This window comes from Drosophila yakuba, chromosome 3R (genome assembly GCF_016746365.2).
Source record: "Drosophila yakuba strain Tai18E2 chromosome 3R, Prin_Dyak_Tai18E2_2.1, whole genome shotgun sequence".
In the NCBI taxonomy this organism is placed as follows: Eukaryota; Metazoa; Arthropoda; class Insecta; order Diptera; family Drosophilidae; genus Drosophila; species Drosophila yakuba.
In genome coordinates, this window is record NC_052530.2 from 25,321,109 (window position 1) to 25,341,427 (window position 20,319).

At 44.9% G+C, this 20,319-nt stretch overlaps 1 protein-coding gene and 1 long non-coding RNA gene across 2 annotated transcripts in view; one reads left to right on the top strand and one right to left on the bottom strand.

Annotated features, from left to right (window-relative positions):
* Positions 1-1,158: 1,158 nt before the first annotated feature.
* The window catches only part of LOC6538294 (protein serrate), a 22,453-nt gene continuing 3,292 nt past the window's right edge, over positions 1,159-20,319 (top strand). Inside the window, exons 1-12 of the mRNA XM_002098785.3 lie at positions 1,159-1,485; positions 3,305-3,940; positions 7,051-7,168; positions 7,679-7,866; positions 11,772-11,826; positions 12,331-12,646; positions 15,799-15,932; positions 16,056-16,231; positions 16,465-16,708; positions 18,031-18,759; positions 19,084-19,281; positions 19,353-19,448. Coding sequence (XP_002098821.1) covers positions 3,704-3,940; positions 7,051-7,168; positions 7,679-7,866; positions 11,772-11,826; positions 12,331-12,646; positions 15,799-15,932; positions 16,056-16,231; positions 16,465-16,708; positions 18,031-18,759; positions 19,084-19,281; positions 19,353-19,448 — 2,491 coding nt within the window. The 5' untranslated portion in view covers positions 1,159-1,485; positions 3,305-3,703. The remainder of the gene's footprint in view (positions 1,486-3,304; positions 3,941-7,050; positions 7,169-7,678; positions 7,867-11,771; positions 11,827-12,330; positions 12,647-15,798; positions 15,933-16,055; positions 16,232-16,464; positions 16,709-18,030; positions 18,760-19,083; positions 19,282-19,352; positions 19,449-20,319) is intronic.
* LOC26536108 lies at positions 8,147-8,837 on the bottom strand. The gene is made up of 2 exons (XR_001454030.3): positions 8,492-8,837; positions 8,147-8,421 (listed from the first exon to the last, which is right to left on the bottom strand). It is a non-coding gene; the product is annotated as an uncharacterized LOC26536108 (long non-coding RNA).

Genomic DNA, 20,319 nt, shown 5'->3' on the forward strand with positions numbered 1-20,319 from the left:
GCAACATATTTGGACAACGAAGCCAATGCCGATGCCGTTGCCGTTGCCGTTGGCAGTTGCCTTTGCCGTCGCGGTGGCCCGTACAATTGCCGCTCTGGGGTCTCTTGTCGCAGATATGTAAGCTGATAATGGGCATTGTAGTGCAGTTTTTCTTCCATTTCTTATTCTTTTTTTTTTTTTTTTTTCTTTAAGCGAGAAAAGATGACAAAGGAGCTGGGAGACCGCTGCCCAGTACGCCCACCAAATAGAGGAGGATGGAGACCCAAATGGCCAGGGAGACGGCTAGAGAAGACATTTTGGGCACACACCAAGTCAATTTGTTTTATCTATTGTCGAACAAGAGTCATGTCACAACGGCACAATGAGATTTACTATGTGTTGTTGCTGTTGTTGTGGCAGCAGCAGCAGTTGTTGCTGCTGCTGTTGTTGTTGCTGCAGTTGTTGGTGCTGCAGTTGTTGCTGTGGTGGGCAGACAATGGAAAATCAGCAACATGATTCGATATTTAGATATGCGCCTCAAGAAATATGAGCCGCTAACAACAACAGTAAGGTATAACAACAACAACAAAGATGCTGCCGCCTGTCTTGTTGGCCGCATGTAATTGCCAAGTTTGTTGCTTAAGTCTTTTGTTTTGGCTGCGCTGATAGGCCAGTTGCATTTAAATTTGATTTATACACTTTTGGCCAACAGATAATTGGATGGAAGTCGCCGCTCTGTCTGTGTGGTTAATAATTGGCTGGGCAAGTATCATTCGATTCGATTTGGTTCCCAGCCGTTAAAGATTGTGGGAGCGTTCCTTCATATTAGGTGTTAATTGCCAGTCCCTTGGAGCTACTAGATCTGGAGCACACACGCACACACACACACACACACAGCCCCAGAATGCACTTATTGGCATAATTAAGTTGGAATCGTAAAAAGGAAAACGGCAGCCGGGAGCCTCGGGCGCGCATGCGTGCAGCAGCCGAAGCGGCAGCAACTCCATTAACTGCCGATTCCGATTCAGATTCCGGGCCCCGGAGCTATATACAGTCGTACGACCAATCAGCGGCTGGCTAAAGAGCACCGCTCGAAGAGCAAACTGGTTTTCTCCAAAGAGAATATCAGAGAGAAACGCTTCAAGTTAAGCTCTCGGATCGACGGCAAGTTGTGCCCAGAGGCAATCAGTCGTTAGTCGAAGCCTGAAGCGCACGCAGCACTCAGCGGAAGTCGTCGCCAGTTTAGTTCAGTTCAGAAGCGGTTTCGTTGCTTCAGACCGAGCCACACAGTTCTCTTAAGACTGCAGATTACCACCACCACCACCATTGTACCATCACGAGTACCATCAGCACCTTTACCACCACCAAAACCGCAGCACTCTCGCGTGACTTGCTCCGCCCCGTGAATGGATGCTGCTCCAGGGCTGGAAATGCCGCAGGATTCGGTTAACGCGTTTAGTCGAGCGCCGTGCTTCGAGCGGTGATGTGCCCCCTTTTCTGTCAACGGTAAAACCCCTCGAATTGGATTATTGTGTACCCCAAACTGAAAGCCACCATCCCATCCATCCATCCATATAACACACGAGTATAACAATTGTGAAAGTGTTTAATGTGCCGCAATCGAATTAAATTGCTTGCTGATTACAACAAATGATGAAGAGCAATCAACTACAAATGCTCGGTGGAAGAAAAGCAAATCGAGAGATCGACAATCAGCCGACATTTTAACGTGTGTGTTTCCATAGTGTGTGATTAATTCCTGAGCCCAGATCGTGTGAGCCATGGAAAAACGGAAATACCTTTCAATTAAATACAATACATTAATATATCAAAATACAATGCCGTCAAAATTGTGTTTAATCAAAGGCGAAAAGTAAAAGTGCAAACAATGTGAATATGCGAAAACGAGTGCCCCATTCCGGGGAGTCGCTTGGCCACAGTGTGCTCCATTGATAACGCACACAGGCAAAGTACAGGGACACAAGCACACGCTACTACGAAGTGGAATTGAAACATGCCAAGTGAAAGAGAGAAAGAAATGAAAACAGCCAACTAGTTCATAATGCACGCAGATAATACAAATAATAATAATAATGGGCGCACATAGAGAAATTTTTACTAGAACTTTATAAGTGGGATTTCTAACAACCTATTGGAATTATTCGACATTCTAAAAGCGATGTGATTTTTGTTATAAAATTTAAAGGAAATAGAATTGGATAACATATGTACAACTCTCTAAAGGGAAGTTGGCATATCTGAAGTAAAGATGAAGCTTTAGTTTTCTTACGTGCAGAGGGAGAAAAGAGAGATTGTGAAATCAGTGAGGTTCTGAATGGGTGGTACGAGCATGGGAAAGCCCCTGATCAAGAGAGCGCGGAAAATGTACCATGCACCGCTTAATGATTTACCATATGCAACGAATTGCGGATCTAGCACGGTCCAAAGCTTATTCAGATCGGTTTTTGTTCAAGACGGATCTGCTTGCACAATTATTTGATAAATCAAAGTGCATCCAGAAATGACTAGTACTTGATAGAGATAGAGGGTATAATATAGTTTTGAGGCCTGCAGTAGTACAGCGTTTTGCAAATTGCCCAGAGTGAGGAGTGAAAGTAGGGGTATTAAGGGGAGGTAGCTGCATCATCCACTTGCAAAAGCCACTTCCGGTCATGCCCTGCAGCAGCAACATCCACATCAGCAGCAGCAGCATGAGCAAGAGCGGCAGCATCTGGGTTTCGATTCAAAGTCAACGACTTCCGTTCCGTGCCAAAGCCGGGTGGAGGCTTCAAGCAAATTACTTAATTAAATGGACAATTAACACCCGAGCAGGAGGAGCAAGAGGGCGGGCTGCGGGGGCTAAAGGCCATGGGAGTATAGGAGATGGACCGGATGGCAGGGACAGGGGCAGGGTGGGAAGAATGAGTAATGTGAGCAAGAGTGAAAATATCTGTAAATTAATATGCGCACAAGATGCAAATTGTTTGTGGCCAAAGACACGGCTCCATAGTCGCAGCAGCAGCAGCAACTGCAGCAGCATCTGCAGCAGCCACATCAACAGCAGCAGCGGCAGTAACAGCGTTAAATTAACATAAATTGAATTGCATTTGCATTTGCTGCACGTTGCCGCTTTTTGCGGTCTGGCAAAAGTAAATGTTGCTGCGGTGGCTGATGGTTGGTGGCACTTGTTGCGGCTTGCTGCGGTTGCCGCTACTGCTACTGCAGCAGCAGCAGCAGCTGCGTGTCAATTAGCGTTGATGATGCACAGTGAAATAGATTTTCCGCAGCCCGTTTCAATTCCAATTTCGTTCGACAATTGTTACAGCAAAAGATCTACAAAACACCATCCATCGCCTATCAAGTGGAAGTGTCAAGTGTGAACAAAACAAAAACGAGAAAAGCACCACATACTAAGCTTCCATATAAATAATAAATAATTGTGTGTGATAACAACATTAACAAAAAAACAAAAACAAAACGAAGGCAAAGTGGAGAAAATGATACAGCATCCAGAGTACGACGACCAGTTATTCAGCTATCCAGAGCAAGTGTAGTGTGTGGCAAGTTGGAAACAAACAAAGGCAACAAAATCTGCATACATGGGCTAATTAAGGCTGCCCAGCGAATTTACATTTGTGTGTGGTGCCAAACCAAGAGTAGTGAATTCGAAACAAACTCCATCTAGATCGCCGAACCAGCATCACGCTCGCAAACGCCCCCCAGAATGTACAAAATGTTTAGGAAACATTTTCGGCGAAAACCAACAACGTCGTCGTCGACGGAATCAACAATAGAATCACCAGACAGCCTGGGAATGACCAAGAAGACGGCGACAAAAAGGCAGCGTCCGAGGCATCGGGAACCCAAAATCGCGACCCTGCCATCGACGATCCGCGATTGTCGATCATTAAAGTCTGCCTGCAACTTAATTGCTTTAATTTTAATACTGTTAGTCCATAAGGTAAGCAAACCAACATGCAAACAGCGATCGAATCCCCAAAAGCAATAATCAAAATCGAAAAAGAGCCCCAGATCCAAATACATGCGGGTGTAGTGTCTTTGGCAAAAGGGCAAAACAAAACAAAAAAGCAGCCAAAGTTGATTCAACCCATGTGAATTGGCAATGGCTGAGGGCAAAGTTTTGATGGGGGACGTAAATAATGATGATTTTGGGTTTTATTTTTGAGTGATTTATCAACGCCGCATCCAAAGGAGCTGTCTTTAATGAGAGCTCTTACGCTGGAATTTTCGCAAAGCAGTAAATCAAGCATATGTCAATAAACGAGATTCGTAGAACCCGTAAACAAACAGAAACCATTTACAAACCTAAATAATTTAACAATATTTAAAATACTGAGAGTATTGTTTGGCATTAAAAAATCATTAAAGGTTTTACACTTTTTTCATAAAAAATTAAGTTGTTAACTCAAGCTAACATCAATCTATCCATTACCTTTTAATATATACCAACGATTTGATACCTGCACTTAGTCAAAATATTCCTCAAGTTTTAACCATTAAACTGGCATTTAAATAAAGTCATTCTCTCGTTTTGAAAAAAAGCCACTGACTAAGAATTCTGGGTTTATTAGGATCGGATGGAGCAGGATTCCTCCGAAAGGCGATGCGCCAGATTAGTGGGCAGTTCTATCTACGAGAACCATCTCTCCGAAATGGTTCCCACATGGCAACGGTAGTCGAGAATCATCGGAGCCAGGGAGTTTTCGGGGTGTAGCCGTCATAAAGTGTTACACAAAGTGCCTAAACATGTATTGAGATGCCAGCGGAGATGCCCCGAGCGGCAATTAAAAAGGCAAAGAGTCGGAGATCCAACGGCAGCCAGCGAACGGTTCAGAAATACATAAAAATTAATCGTTGGTCGGAAAGTTATAGGTAGTTTGGAGCATGAAGATGCGAGGGGTCTTAACAACAATTTGATTAATACGCCAGAGATCTCGAGAGCCAGACATTAGAATCCGTGGAGCAGGCGAGTCCCAGTCCCAGTCACAGTCACAGTCCCAGTTTCAGTCCCCAGAAGAGCAATTCGGGATGTGGCCAACCGTGGGGCAATCAAATTGATTACACACATTTATCTACTTGGATGAGGGGATTGCATTGATTTAGGGTAAGCGAGGCGATAAAAGTCGCCGGCAGCAAAGATCCACCCCGGGTCCCAATGCAACTATTTAGTTGTTAATGAAGTAAATAAAAGTTAAATATTTTGTAGCCGCGATTTATGGCCAACTTCCAGGGAAAACCAGGCAGCCTTTCAGCCAGTCAACTGGTCAAGCGAATCCGCGATCATATCGCCGCAGTTCACATGGCTCCATGTCAGTTGAAATTAACCCAGTTACTCGGCCAAGTTGGGATGCCAAAAAGGCCGAAAAGCCGCAGAAGATCTCTCTCATTTGAGCTGACATTTATTGATCATAAGCTGCGTATTAAACTGACTGCGAAATATGCATAAAATGCCCAAAATCAGAAATGAGTTGGCGAAACAAGCTCCCACGTTGACGAGCTGCAGTTGACTTTATGGCCAAGATTCGTTTTGCTTGCCTGTTAACTGCAGGCTTAATTAAAATTTAATTTCACATTAACATCGTGTGTCGGCTTCATTAAGCGTTACGATTTTCCCCCAGTTTACATGTGGCGCCTCAGCACTAATTCCTTAAGCATTTCTGGTGGTTTATCTAATCGAATTGATTACGTCAAAGTTGGTCCGGAATATTAGCGGATGCACCTGCTTCACAGCTTCATGAATGAGGAGCATGGCCCGCGGAAATGTGATAAATAAATAGTAAGCAGCCAGAACCGGTTCCATATAGCATCTCTCGATCAACGGTCGGCCAAGAATCCAATCAGTTTGAGCACCCAGTTGCAGTGGAGTCTTTGAGTTTGAGGCCCAAACAAAAGGAAATCTCGAAGAAACGCCAAGAGAGAAACCAAACACAAACTGGCGTAGAATGTCGGGGGGTTCGAAGAGGGGATTGCATTTGATTGATCTATGGCATGATCAACAATGCATGTGGCTTCGAGCTGAAGTTTCGTTTTTTGTCGGCCTTTATTTATTTATTTTTTTTTTTGAAGCTCCATCTGCAGCTGCAGGTGACTTGAAACTGGTGGATGCCGTTAGCCAAGAGGCCTGGCTAAATTGCAATTTATTTCTAATAAACTTATCAACACTGCCAGCTACCAAAGACCATGACAATAAATTCACTGAAATATGAAACCATAAAAGCAGAAGTCCCAAGTTTTCATTAGCATATTTTCCGCGAAGCCAGAACCCATCCGCCGGCCGGTAATGAACCCTAAAATACAAAGTTGATGGTCAAGTTGCGGCTTCCAAGATGCAGGAGGCTCTCCTTCTGGCTAAATTATGATAAGCGATTTGCCGAAGAATAGTTAAACTTTATGTGCCATTTGTCAGGAGCGTACGAGTGCGAGAGATCGGCAATCGGCGATCTAATGTGTTATTAATTTTATGGCAAATGCTCCTATCGATGGAGCCGTGATTTGTGGCCACTCGGACCCACGGATTCCAGTTGGAGCACAAAAGGCATTCTAAATTATACAAACTGCTGGATATCTCGTTTGATTAAGTGAGCCAAGCCGAACAGTTAAGCCGCTTTGTGGGGAAAATATTTCTCATTATTTTCGTGTTTCATTTGCTGCCAGATTTATCAGGCTCCTTTCATTTGCCTACCACTTTTATGAGGTCTCTTGGTCTTTTGATTTTCCTCTCTTGTATCGATCCATCTATTTTTGTTTTTAATTAAAACCTCTACCGCAGTCCAATCAGAGCGCCCTAGGTGGCTTATTAGCTTTTACAACCGGCGAACGAGCTGGCATCAGATCCATAAAGTGTTGAGCATATTATTCGATTTGGAATGTAAACTGGCGAGGGGATTGGTGCAGTGGGTATGGGTACTATTCGATTGGGATTCACTTTGTTTGGGGGTTTGGGAGGCTTCGTTATGGATCATGATTGATTTGAATCGATTTGGGATCTCGGCGCTTGTTTTCGTTGTACTGGCATTTTTGGTTAATTTTGGCCTATGTTCTCCACCACAGATATCCGCAGCTGGTAACTTCGAGCTGGAAATATTAGAAATCTCAAATACCAACAGCCATCTACTCAACGGCTATTGCTGCGGCATGCCAGCGGAACTAAGGGCCACCAAGACGATAGGTAAGTCCATGTTCAACTTTATTAAAGCCCCAACTGTGAGATGAAAGAGTTTTCATCGCATTTTTCATCGCATTTTTGCTTGTCAAAGAAAGTTAAGCCCTTAAGTTAACTGCAGTTTTACTTTCGACGCGATGTAACTTATGAAATGGTAACGAACTTCTTAATTGTCCTATTAAATTCATCAGGCTTTTATATTAACATAAAACATTATGCAAATCTTCTGAGTTACCAGATATTTCCTCTGCATTCCATCTGGATTCTTAAGCACTCTGATATTTCTTATCTCCCTTCCCCAAAATAGACGGTCAAGGCTCTTGGCCTATCAGCAGAATTTGCACTCTGCATATTTCTGGTTCTGTGCTAATGTATTCCCTCTTTTTTTTAACGTTGCCCGGCAATTATGCAATCTCGGAGGCAACAAAGTCTGCATTTCCATAGAGTATATAGAGTAGAGTACATATATGTATATATTGGCAAGTGTGATAACCCGTGCTGGAATTCCCATTTCAGGCTGCTCGCCATGCACGACGGCATTCCGGCTGTGCCTGAAGGAGTACCAGACCACGGAGCAGGGTGCCAGCATATCCACGGGCTGTTCGTTTGGCAATGCCACCACCAAGATACTGGGCGGATCCAGCTTTGTGCTCAGCGATCCGGGTGTGGGAGCCATTGTGCTGCCCTTTACGTTTCGTTGGACGGTAAGTGCAGTTCCCATTAATATTATACTATATTATACCATATATCCATGTTACCCCTCTGCAACCGAGACGCACGCTTTTGGCACGAGCTCTCACTTTGTGGGGTAGCTTTCGTTATTGTTTTTTCGACTTTAAGATAGCTCTGTTCCGCCTGGAGAGCAGCCAAGCTGAACTGAACTGAACGTTTCATGGGCGATAAGGTCTAGCCGGCAACAGAAATGTGAATGGATCTGAGCTGAGCCGAGCTGAGAGCAGAGAGCTGAGAGCAGAGCTGAGCTCGTGCCGGATTGATAAGAATATGTATTTATGAAAAGCAGCAGAAAACAAGCACAAAAACAACAAACTTTGTGAGGGGCATAGTCTTTGTGGGGTTTCCACAGCAAACAGATTCTTTGCGCTACTTCCTGTGGCCAAAATTCCAGCGTGGGCTGCACCAAAATCAACGGCCGTGAAAATTCCAAGACTGCCACCAAAAAGCGGCTTACTCATCTCGACCAGCACACATTAAAGTTAAGTCCCTTGGCCAGGCCGTCGTCATCTTGGTCTGCGGAGATTCTGCCGGCGGTAGCCGAAAAAAAAGCAATTAAAAATTGTGTTTCATGTTTTATGCTTCTTGGCCGGGCACCTCCTAAGCGGCTTTCGGTTAATTAAGTGAGCATAATGCGGGCTTATGACTGCCAAACTGGGCAGGAATAAAATGGTAAAAAGAACAGACTGAACACACACTTGGACCGAGAAAATAATACATAAAATAAACGTGGCCTGCTACGTTCTTTTAACTCGGTTAAGGTAAAAATGTAACCTGACTGGGTGTAGTAGTCGCAGAATTGAAATACAGTTTAGCTCTTGCTCATTTTCATTTCGTTGTTATGTACGACTGTTGTTCTGACGGTTGTTTGCTGCTGTTTTGGTGCTGTTCGAAGCTAACTTGGTTAACAATTACACGCCTTGGCCAAATCGGTGTCCAAACTAATGCGACTGCGAATCGCTGCCATGGAGCACAAATGTTATATTCATTGAGAAGAAATCTTAAGAAGTGGAGGTTTCAAATTTGTATTATATATATCTGCTTATATATTCTATATATATTTTGCGACATTTCACAATTGGAAACCAGTTAATAAGGCATTTTACTTGTGTAAGCCATTTAAGAACTTAAATTAATTGTGCTTAACAAAACACAAAACTCACTTTTAATTACAGTATTAAACCCACCTTTAAATGAAATTTTTCATTGAATTATGGGCTCAAAGCGATGGAATTTCTGTAATCGAACAGCAAATTAATTTAATTATTTTTCGAGTGCAGCAGAATTGGCAGTCGCCGCTTACTTTGACTCCGACGTCGGCATGCGCATGCGCCGTCGTTTACATTAGGCAGGTTCAACTGTGGCTGGGCTGAGGGGCGGCGAGGCGCGGTGAGTTGTGGCGGGGGAGCAGGCATGCGTCAGAGCCGGGTCTTGGTCTTGGTCTTGGTTGGGTCTTGGCTTGGTCTTGGGTCTCGGTTTGGAACTTGCGGCTTGGTGCTGGGGGCTTGGGGCTTTCGTCTGGCCTGCCTGTTCTGTGTCTCCAGCATTCCCTCTACCCGAGAGCAGCAAAGTCGTGGCCTGAAGTGCGGACAACCTGTTTCGTGGGAACATTACCTTGTCGCGCTTGTCGCTCGGCCGATGGCGATGGCGATACGTTACGCTTCGCTTTGGTTTCGCTTTAATCTTGTGCCTTTGCCAGTGCTTTTTACCTCCGTTCCCCGCAATTCCCCAACTCGCGCCAAGCTCCCCAGCTCCCCAATTCACATGTGAGTGACTCGAAACTGTGACTGGGTGCCCAGAAAGCGAACGAATACCGGGCGAATTCTGCATAATGCCAGGCGTAATATTCGCCTGCAGACAGTCAGTCAGTTAGTCAGTTAGTGAGTTTGTCTGGCTGCCAGGCACCCTCAAGAAGCCTTTCACAAACTCATGAAAATCTTCAAAAACCGAAAGACAAAAATCAAGAAAGAAAAAAAAAAAGAAAAACGAGCTGCCGATATGGTCGCAATTGTCCCACTTTTTATTGAATGACTTCTTCTGCTTCTCCGGCTGCTGATTGAGTGAATGGCATGTTAAGACTCATAAACATGACTTAGGAAATACTTGAGCCCGGCCTCAAGAGCACACATCATAACATATAACATCGGCGGGCCTTCAATGTAACTGTCAAACACCGACTTCACCTAGGGACCCTCTCCCAACCATCCAAGCAAACCAACCATCCAACATCCACCTGAAACATTCGAACTGAACACAGAGCCAAACGAATTTCACTTGACAATATTTTCCAAGTTCCAAGTTCCAAGTTGCCAATGGCCTGAAGATCTGGAGTGCGCGTGCGCAGCCATTGAGCGATCTCAAGTGGTATTTGTGGTGCCTGTTCCACTTTTTGCTCAAGATCAATGAATGACTGCCCAAATAAACTGTGGGCTTTTTGAACCATTTCGCTACCCCCACAACAGTCACTTTGTCCGCGATGAAACACTTTTGTGTTAGCCCATGGCTTCCATTAATGAAAGTGCTTTGGCCAGAAGACAAGATTCTTCACATTGTGTAAACATTTCGGTGGCCAATTCAGAGTTGTCTCGCTAAAAGCTACTTGATTTCTTGTATTTCTTTTTCAAAAAAAGAGAAACTAATTTTTATGCACAAATGAATCTTGTTTAGCCAATCCGTCATCATCTGTATTCATGTAGTTGAGAACTTCCTCCCATTGGCTCGTTCATATGTGGCATCGGGTATATTCTATGAAATCCAAAACCAAACGCATCGCCATTTTCAATTGATACACTTCCGCTGGCATTGCCGTGCGCCATATATATCCGTACATCCAGACGGATCATGATTTTAGCTCGAGCCCGGAACAGAACTGAAGTGACAGCGATATGTCAGCGCGTGGAAAATTGAATGGAGGCTGGAAATTTGAGCCGGGGTGGTCGGCTTATGGATGGATGGATTTGCAAACTGTGTCAAGTTGTTGTCGCTGCTGTTGATCCGTCTGCAATTAGCCAATGTCTGCTTTGGACTGATTTAGTGTCGCGTCGCCAGGCCAATTACATGGGAATCCCCTCATCCGCTGCCCCGCCCATCGGACCATCTTTGCTCCACTGGCGACCGCCTCCCACTGCTAAATGAGCATTTCCTGGCATCCAGCGGCGGCATCCAGACATCGTCGACGTTTAATTGCTTTCTGCCCAACGAGAAATCTTCTACAGCTCGCAAATTACAAAAAGAAAAAACAGAAACATTGGATCTTCAATTTTTATGGGCCCATGCATAGGAAGAGTTGAAAGAAATCAGAGGAAACTCTTGATTTTAGAGGTCGAAATGGTGGATGCTCTAGGATCTCTTGCATTTGCAAAGTGTTCTAAGTTTCAGATCCACATTCTTCTTTTGAAGAGAAGAATTGACTTGGATATGCAGCCGCAAAATCATTTCCTTCTTTTTAAAATTAAAAAACTTTCTCGGGAGAGGGTATAAAATGCAAAGAAATCTAGAAATCAAAGAGAATTTGGTCTGCGTTGTTTTTTCGCATTTTGTTTTGGCCAATTGCAATGCCATGGACAGCGACATGGACATGGCCAAACTGAAGTCTGTTTAGAAAGTCCGCTTCTCCTGCGTGAAATTAAAGTGTTTAGTTTTGCTTTGGCTCGCTTTGTTTGTTGTCTGATCGCTTTGTTCGTCTGTCGGTTGGTTTGCTGTTTGTTTTCTTGGTTTTTTGTTTTTATTTTCTGTTTTGTTTGACGGCCGTTGCGTTGTCTTCATTTGCATGGTGGGCAGCCCGAGATTAAACTGTCCATTAGCGTCAGCGCAGAGTCAAACTTGAAGACTGCAAACTAAATGCCACCTTTCCTCCTCTCTTCACGTTCAATTACAGAAGTCGTTTACGCTGATACTGCAGGCGTTGGATATGTACAACACATCCTATCCAGGTAAGTGCGGTGGCAATTGGAGACTTGTGCTCGTTACCACAGCCCCTTGTTGCAAGCTGCAAGTTGCTAGTTGCATGTTGCTTGTTGCACGCTGCTCGTTATTGTTTGCCAGCCGGGCATTTGGCTTAATTAGCAAGCAAAGACGCAGGAGAATACACTCAGAGAAAGGCGATAGTAGTAGTTCAACTATTGCAAATTTACAATAACTTTGATTTTTCTTATTTGCCAAGTTTTGCCTTCTTGTTTCTCTGAGTGCATCCTTAAGCGCCCGAAATGGTGCCAACAACTAACTAAATTCTTCTGCCCACATCCCATTTGCCCCTGCTCCACTGGAACGCCAACGTTGATGCCACCAACAACGAATCCCAATCCCAATCCGAATCCGATGACAACCGCCACAACAATTGCCATGCCACGCTCGCCGCCCATCGGAATCCTGACCCGAAAACACCCAACATCCCAACTGAATTCAACCCAACTCAACTTGAATAAAATGAAATGCAGATGCGGAGAGGTTAATTGAGGAAACATCATACTCGGGCGTGATACTGCCGTCGCCGGAGTGGAAGACGCTGGACCACATCGGGCGGAACGCGCGGATCACCTACCGTGTCCGGGTGCAATGCGCCGTTACCTACTACAACACGACCTGCACGACCTTCTGCCGTCCGCGGGACGATCAGTTTGGTCACTACGCCTGCGGCTCCGAGGGTCAGAAGCTCTGCCTGAATGGCTGGCAGGGCGTCAACTGCGAGGAGGCCATCTGCAAGGCGGGCTGTGACCCCGTCCACGGCAAGTGCGATCGTCCGGGCGAATGCGAGTAAGTAGCTTTTAAGCCTATGAATATACATATACAATATACATACATACATACCTGGTTTTTCCACACTTCATACTGTATCATAGTGTAGAGAGTAGATTGTACACCTTTGTAATTACGAGCCCCCCTGCCAGCCCACTTAACGATGTGATTATGACACTTTTTGCATGTGGCCACTAAACTTTGGGGCCGGCTTAATGGCCCTGGCCTCTGAGGAGTCGCCACTCGGATGGTTTTAAAAATCGACCGCCAGGCCGGACCAGGCCAGGCCACAGTTATGATAATGGCCGAGAGTGGTTTCTTTTTGCGCGAGATCGGTGGCACAGAAATGGGTTCTTTAGCACACATGGGGCGCTTTTTACTACATATGTTTTTTAATTCAGTGCCACTTTTTTTCGCTGCTAAATGTGTGAAATAGTTGGCAGCGTTTCTCTCAAGAAAACGCCAATCAGTCGATGATCAAGTCAATGATGGGAAACATCAAGGAGTTTCATTAAAGTTAGTGGTATATGCAAAGTTAAGTGCTTTTTTTCTGGTAATTGAGTATTTTTGAAAAACTGCATATTTTGGGAATTCCTAAGCTCATATCTCAGCCAAATTGAAAGGTGGGTGAAAGTGGTATACTATTTTAGAAAGCTATTTTAATCCTTTAACGATTTGTAATCAAACTTTTTTTAAAAGCGGAAAAATTTTTTTTTTTAATTTTTGAAATTTTGATAAGGGGTACCATCATTAAATTTTCAAAAAATCGAAAAAAATGTTATTTTGAAAATCAAAAAAGTTTTAAATGTACGAAATTAGTATAAGTCAAAACCAGCTTAAAAATTGTTTCAGAACTTAAATTGGTTGAGATTTACTCCAAAAATCGGTACAGTGCGGTACTCCTGAGCTAATAACTCCTCCAAAAATAATGATATATCAAAATAGTATGGTTTTTTTTAACCCTATTCTGAATCCTAAACGATTTGTATTCACACTTTTTTCTAAAAAAAAAATTTTTTTTTTCATTTTTCACTTTTTGATAAGGGGTACCATCATCAAAATTTCAAAAAATCGAAAAAAATTAAATTTTTGAATTCAAGTAAAACACGAATTTACTATTATTTTACAAGTAAAATAAAGCGTAGAAAAGATTTTAAAACTGAAATTGGATGAGTATTCACCAAGTTATGAGCTTAAGCCTCTTGGTTTTTCGAGCTAAAAACTGATCAAATCGGTTTATTTCCAATCAAACCACATTCCTTATTAAATTGTTCGCACTCGGTAACCACCCATTTGGGAGATAACCCGAGTGCTATAAAGTTGTAACCAGGCATATAATCTGCAATCAAGTGCCAGTACCAATGCGATTCGCGGCCAAAGAGCAGGCTAATCAAACGCCCGCACGATGGCCAAGCAACTGATCTGGACAGGAACTCCTACTTCTCCTCCTGCTCCTCTTGCTCCGCTTTCTTGGTTAGAATTTGCAGGCCGCCTCTTTGGAGCGCTCATGCTCAGAGGCTGGCAACTTGGAGCGACTGGCGCAGAGTTTATGCAGAAAATGTACTGAAAAAATCATAATATCATTTGGTAAATAATGAATATATATATTTATATATATCTATGTAATGGTCCTTAGCTTTCAGGTCTTGATCTTGAAGTATTAGGCCTGCAACTTTAAATCATTAAATATCTAATGCATGCAGTAAATTTCGCACAGTGCAGTTGCAAGTCCACAGACCGCAGCACGAAAAAACGTTTGTGCCTCGGTTGTTCCTGTTGCAGCAGCAATAGTTGCAGCAGCTGCTGCGGCAACAGTGGTTGTTGCCGTTGTTAATGCACCAGCGTAACACAGAATACGTGAGCCGGCGGCCATGATTGCATTTCCCGACTGCATCATGATGCCTCTGTCAGGCATCCCATGGCATCCACAAAGCGCCGAGCACCTCCTCTCGTCCTGGTTTTAAATAGCAATAATTAGTGTGGCCTAGAAAACATCAAAAGTCAGCAGATTTCCGCTGCGCCGCAACAATTATAAGCAAGAAGAAAAATTACTTTTGCTGTTTGCACGTTGCTGGCCCATTTGCGATTTGTTGGACGGGAAGGCCTCATGGTGGAACCAGAGCCGCAGATTCGCAGATTTGCTGGCAGATAACAACAGGCTGCCGTTTTAATGAAATCATAAATTACCGACATCGAACGGCAATGTCGACTATCGCACAAGCATGACGTGATGCCTTGGAGCTTGTAGAGTTAGCACCTCGCCGGGCGATAACTCGATACTTCGATGCCTCGAAGGCTCAATACTCGATGCCCCGGCTGGCTAACTTTGATCCCGCTGCACTTTGGCGTGTTGCAGCGATAAAATCGCAGTTTTCGCCTCGAGCTGGAGCAGGAATTGCAGGCTAGTGCAGTTGCCAAAGTGGCCAAAGCCGACTGGCTGCACTGCCACTTTAGCATTTGATGCATCAAGGCCAAAGTTCAGAGTGACCCAATTCGGTGGTTGGCCAGAGCCAAATGCGTTCCCAGGCCAAATTGAAATGTAAAGAAACACCGGAGCCCAAATTGCCCAAATGAATAATGGGTGAATGTTTTCCCAAGATGCAGATAACCTTCGAAACCCAATGGCTTAGGCCTGCCATATAAATGGCTATTATTATTTAGCAATATACCGCAATTAGAGGAACTTTAACTGCACTGAGACAGGTGTTTTATTAACTATCTTTGAAATAGGAAACATAAATAAGTTTCATCCCATCGTTGGCTTTATATGTTTACCAGCTGCAGATAAAATCTGGATGCTATTACATCTTTTCTCGCAATAAGCTCAGCTTTCAGCTGGGTTCTTCCACAGCCCATTTTGAAATCAAAGTTACGCTTGCAAGTCGGACTCATCTTCACTTGCCGACTTGTATTTTCCCAAGCTGCAAGTTCGAACACTCCCATTTGTATCCCATCGAATGAAGATCACCTTTCGGCCAAGGTCTGCAATGCCCCATATTGTAATCAGAGCTTCGCATATTTATGGGGGGGGAACTCTTTTTCCCAAGCTGCTGAATCCTTCAAGTTTGAGCTAACCCCATTCGGCTAGGGTCCTCTATGCTCCATTTACCAATCAGCGAAAGCAGACACAAGACGCAGAGACTCATCAAAAACTTCGATTTAATCCACAGATGCAGACCCGGCTGGCGGGGTCCATTGTGCAACGAGTGCATGGTCTATCCCGGTTGCAAGCATGGTTCCTGCAACGGCAGCGCCTGGAAATGCGTGTGCGACACCAACTGGGGTGGCATATTGTGCGATCAAGGTAAGTTACCTGCCAATTGGCCAGTGGGAATGGGAATGGGAATGGGTTGGGGTATCATCGGATAATATCGATGCCATTACGCGGTGATACATATTTCATAGTCTCGCTTTACGCATTGAACAGATTTAAATTTCTGCGGCACCCATGAACCCTGCAAGCACGGCGGCACCTGCGAGAATACCGCTCCGGACAAGTACCGCTGCACATGCGCCGAGGGCCTCTCGGGCGAGCAGTGCGAGATCGTGGAGCATCCATGTGCCACCAGGCCGTGCCGCAACGGCGGCACATGCACGCTGAAGGTAAGTCCCAGATTTATGCGCTTCTTCGCAGTGCCATAAACTAATTTAATACGCTCTGGATGGGTCCCCCCTCCATCTGCACTCAAAGAAACTAGTTGGTATATGAAAGAAGAAGTTAAAGAATTCATTCTTCTGAAGGCAATTAATGAAGCAATGTTCCTTTTCTTCTAACGAACTCTGAAGCAATACTATAGTATTACTACACATTAATAATTTTTCATTTATCTTTGCAGACGAGTAACCGAACTCAAGCCCAAGTGTACCGCACATCACATGGCAGAGGCAACATGGGCAGGGCGGTAAGACGCAGCAGCTCCATGCGCAGCCTGGACCATTTGCGGTTGGAGGGGCAGGCGCAAAATGGCAGCAGCTCCTCGGGATTGGTATCCCTAGGATCGCTGCAGCTGCAGCAGCAACTGGCCCCCGACTTCACTTGCGACTGCGCAGCCGGATGGACGGGACCGACATGCGAAATAAGTGAGTTTTGATTTAATTTTATTCCGCAGCACGCGATTAGCCACAGCTCAGCTGAATGTGGCTCTTTGTCTGGCCCAAGTTGGCCAAGTTGCTGGCCAAGTTGCTGGTGGCTGATGTTGCTGTTTGTGCTGTTTGTGCGGCAATGTTGCCGCTCGATCATGCAATTGAGCACACACGCATTTGACTGTAGCGAAATAAAATGAAGTGAAATGAAATGGAATGAAATGAAACGTAGCACGCACAGCCTGTTATTGTTGCCGGCTTTGGCTTTAAGTTTCGGTTTTGGTTATGGGTATGGGTATTGGTTTATTATGATTGTTGTTGCCACGGTGGTCCGGCAAATCTTTGGTTCGCTTCGGTTTTGCATTCCAATTGGAGCACGACCGACACATTCACCAGAAACTATTTGCTGGCCAATGCAATAAGCCGTAAGCTAATTGAGTTGCCATTCCCAAAACGAATGTGTCGGCGTTGAAGGATTTACATTTTTACCAGCCATTTTGGCATGCCAATTAAGGGCCTTCAATTGCTGACAAGAGCTTGACTTTATTTACTAACATATAAATGGCTTGATTGCAATATTATTGCCACTTTAAAATCCATGATATGAATGTATTATTTAGGTAATTCAGTATTTTCTATATATAGTAAACTCCTTTAAAGTCATCCGATTTCGTGGGAAAAATTCGTACAGTTTAATTAAGTTAAAAGTTGTCTTAACTGCTGCTGATCGGCAATCTGACCTTATTTGCGGCCTAATGGCCAGCAAAGGGTCAGAACTTTATTTTTGGGGTGCCCTTTTTATCGGACCCTCCATAATACAAACAAATGAGTTGCGTGCTGCTGAAGGAAATACAAAAGTGGAGTGAGAAGGAAGCGTTCTCACCTGAAGATTTCAGGCAACCGATAAGCCAGGCACGCAGGCTCAAGCTATGTCCATACCCATACCCATACCCAAGTCCATTCGCGAGTCAGTTCAATGACTTGAGCCCGGGCTAAGAGCCACCTGCTCGAGCTTCTGCCGCTCGAGAGCTCAACAGCAAAATCAACACATTCACGGAGAAAAAATAAGTGCTAGTAGCATGTTATACATAAATGGTTCTTAGTTTACAGCAACAATGTTTAAAAGCAGCGAGATAAGGAAAGTTCCAAAACTGTTTTAGAAATAATTAAAATATATAGTAGATTCATTTATATAAACCAGATTTAGTTGTGCTATTTGCGACTAGTTTTTAATTACGAGCAATTTCCCACAGTGCTTGCACTTTATCTCTTGAAGGCACTTAAACAATCTGCTTGAATTTCCCCTCATTCCTTTCCAGATATCGACGAGTGCGCCGGGGGTCCCTGCGAGCATGGTGGCACTTGCATCGATCTAATCGGTGGCTTTCGATGCGAGTGTCCGCCGGAGTGGCATGGCGATGTCTGCCAGGTGGATGTGAACGAGTGCGAGGCGCCGCATTCCGCCGGAATCGCTGCAAACGCATTGCTGACCACCACAGCCACTGCCATCATTGGGAGTAATCTGAGCAGCACTGCACTTCTGGCCGCTCTGACCAGTGCGGTGGCATCCACATCCATGGCCATTGGACCCTGTATCAATGCCAAGGAGTGCCGCAATCAGCCGGGCTCCTTTGCCTGCATTTGCAAGGAGGGCTGGGGCGGAGTCACCTGTGCCGAGAATCTGGATGATTGTGTGGGTCAGTGCCGGAATGGAGCCACCTGCATTGATCTGGTCAACGACTATAGGTGCGCCTGTGCCGCAGGATTCACGGGTCGCGATTGCGAGACGGACATCGACGAGTGTGCCACTTCACCGTGCCGAAATGGTGGCGAGTGTGTGGACATGGTGGGCAAATTCAATTGCATCTGTCCACTGGGCTACTCGGGCTCCCTGTGCGAGGAGGCCAAGGAGAATTGCACACCATCGCCATGTCTGGAGGGCCACTGCCTCAACACGCCCGAAGGATACTACTGCCACTGTCCACCGGATCGCGCCGGAAAGCACTGCGAGCAACTGCGTCCGCTCTGCTCCCAGCCGCCCTGCAACGGTGAGTAAAAATAGCACACAGACCAGGCCGAGAGGCCATGGGAACCGATCTCGCCCCGATGAAGACATCATTAAGCTCATCAATCGCAGATTGCCAGCTTTTTGTCGTCAAGAGACGAGGGATTCCACAGACATACACTTTAAAAATAAGTTTGGAAATGTTTAAGCACTTCGAGTTTCATAAAAGTCTAAATTGTTCTATGAAAGAAGATATACCTTTTTTAAGAGTACTTTTATATTTTATTTGGCAACTTTTATGAAATAGTATATATCTCTGAGTGTAACCCTGCGTTAATAAGCCTAATCATGTCCCCCAATCCAACAGAGGGCTGCTTCGCCAATGTCAGCCTAGCGACGTCAGCGACAACGACGTCGACGACAACCACCACATCGGCGACAACGACGAGGAAGATGGCCAAGCCAAACGGATTGCCCTGCAGCGGACACGGCAGCTGCGAGATGAGCGACGTGGGCACCTTCTGCAAATGCCATGTGGGCCACACCGGCACCTTCTGCGAGCACAGTGAGTAATCCCGATTGCACACATCCACCGATGCACCAAAAAGAGACGGCAAACTCATTAACTTTCCGCAGATCTCAACGAATGCTCACCGAATCCTTGTCGAAATGGGGGAATTTGCCTTGACGGTGACGGCGACTTTACATGCGAGTGCATGTCGGGCTGGACAGGTGAGTCGAGACGGAATGAGATGAGATGATTTGGGATGAGTCGGGTCGGGTTGCGATGAGCTCAGCTCAACTGAACTGCACTGAACTGAACTGAGGCGAACTGAGCCGGGTTGAGTCGGGTGCGCTTTAAGCGCTTTGGCCAAGCCGCCAAAGTGAACAGCAAAGCGTTGCAACAAGTGCAGACTGCAAAAGTGGTGCTAAGCCGCAGGCAAAATACCCTAGGGACATGCTGCTGTTAGTGGGGATCAGTGAAAGTGGTAAAAAGTATCGAAGCAGGTTAGAGTTTCAATCAATCAACATTAAGTGAACAGGATAAAATTAGACAATTATATTTTTTTGATAAGTTAAATTATTAAACATATTTCAAGTAATTTACACACAATGGTTCTCTTTGATAATGTCAAGTTTAATTTGCAAGAAGTTTTTTAGACCAGCCGATTTAAATTTACAACCTCACCGAGTAGTTTTTACTACTCCTTCCGAGAGGGCATAAAAACCTGCTGTATGCCGACTGCCTGACTGGCGCATTATCAACGCTTGGGGGGCTTTAAATGGGCGCGAGACGAGTGTTGGCCACGTTAAGTTAACAGCGCTACGCTCTCACACACACGATCGAGTCGGTCGCATTTATTTGAACATTGAAAGTCGGCAGTCATTACGGCCTCAAATTGAAGCGAATGCGGCTGAGCCGCAAAGCTTTTACAAAAAAAACAAAAATAACTATTTGCGCGTTAGTCGCAGTCTTCGCAGCCGGCGAATGTATTTGCCACATGTGGCAGCCAAAAACTCCAAGGGGGGCCCACCGCAGCTAGGCCAAACCTTTGCCATGATTTATGTTTGTTTTTAATTTGCGATTTGCATATTTCACGCG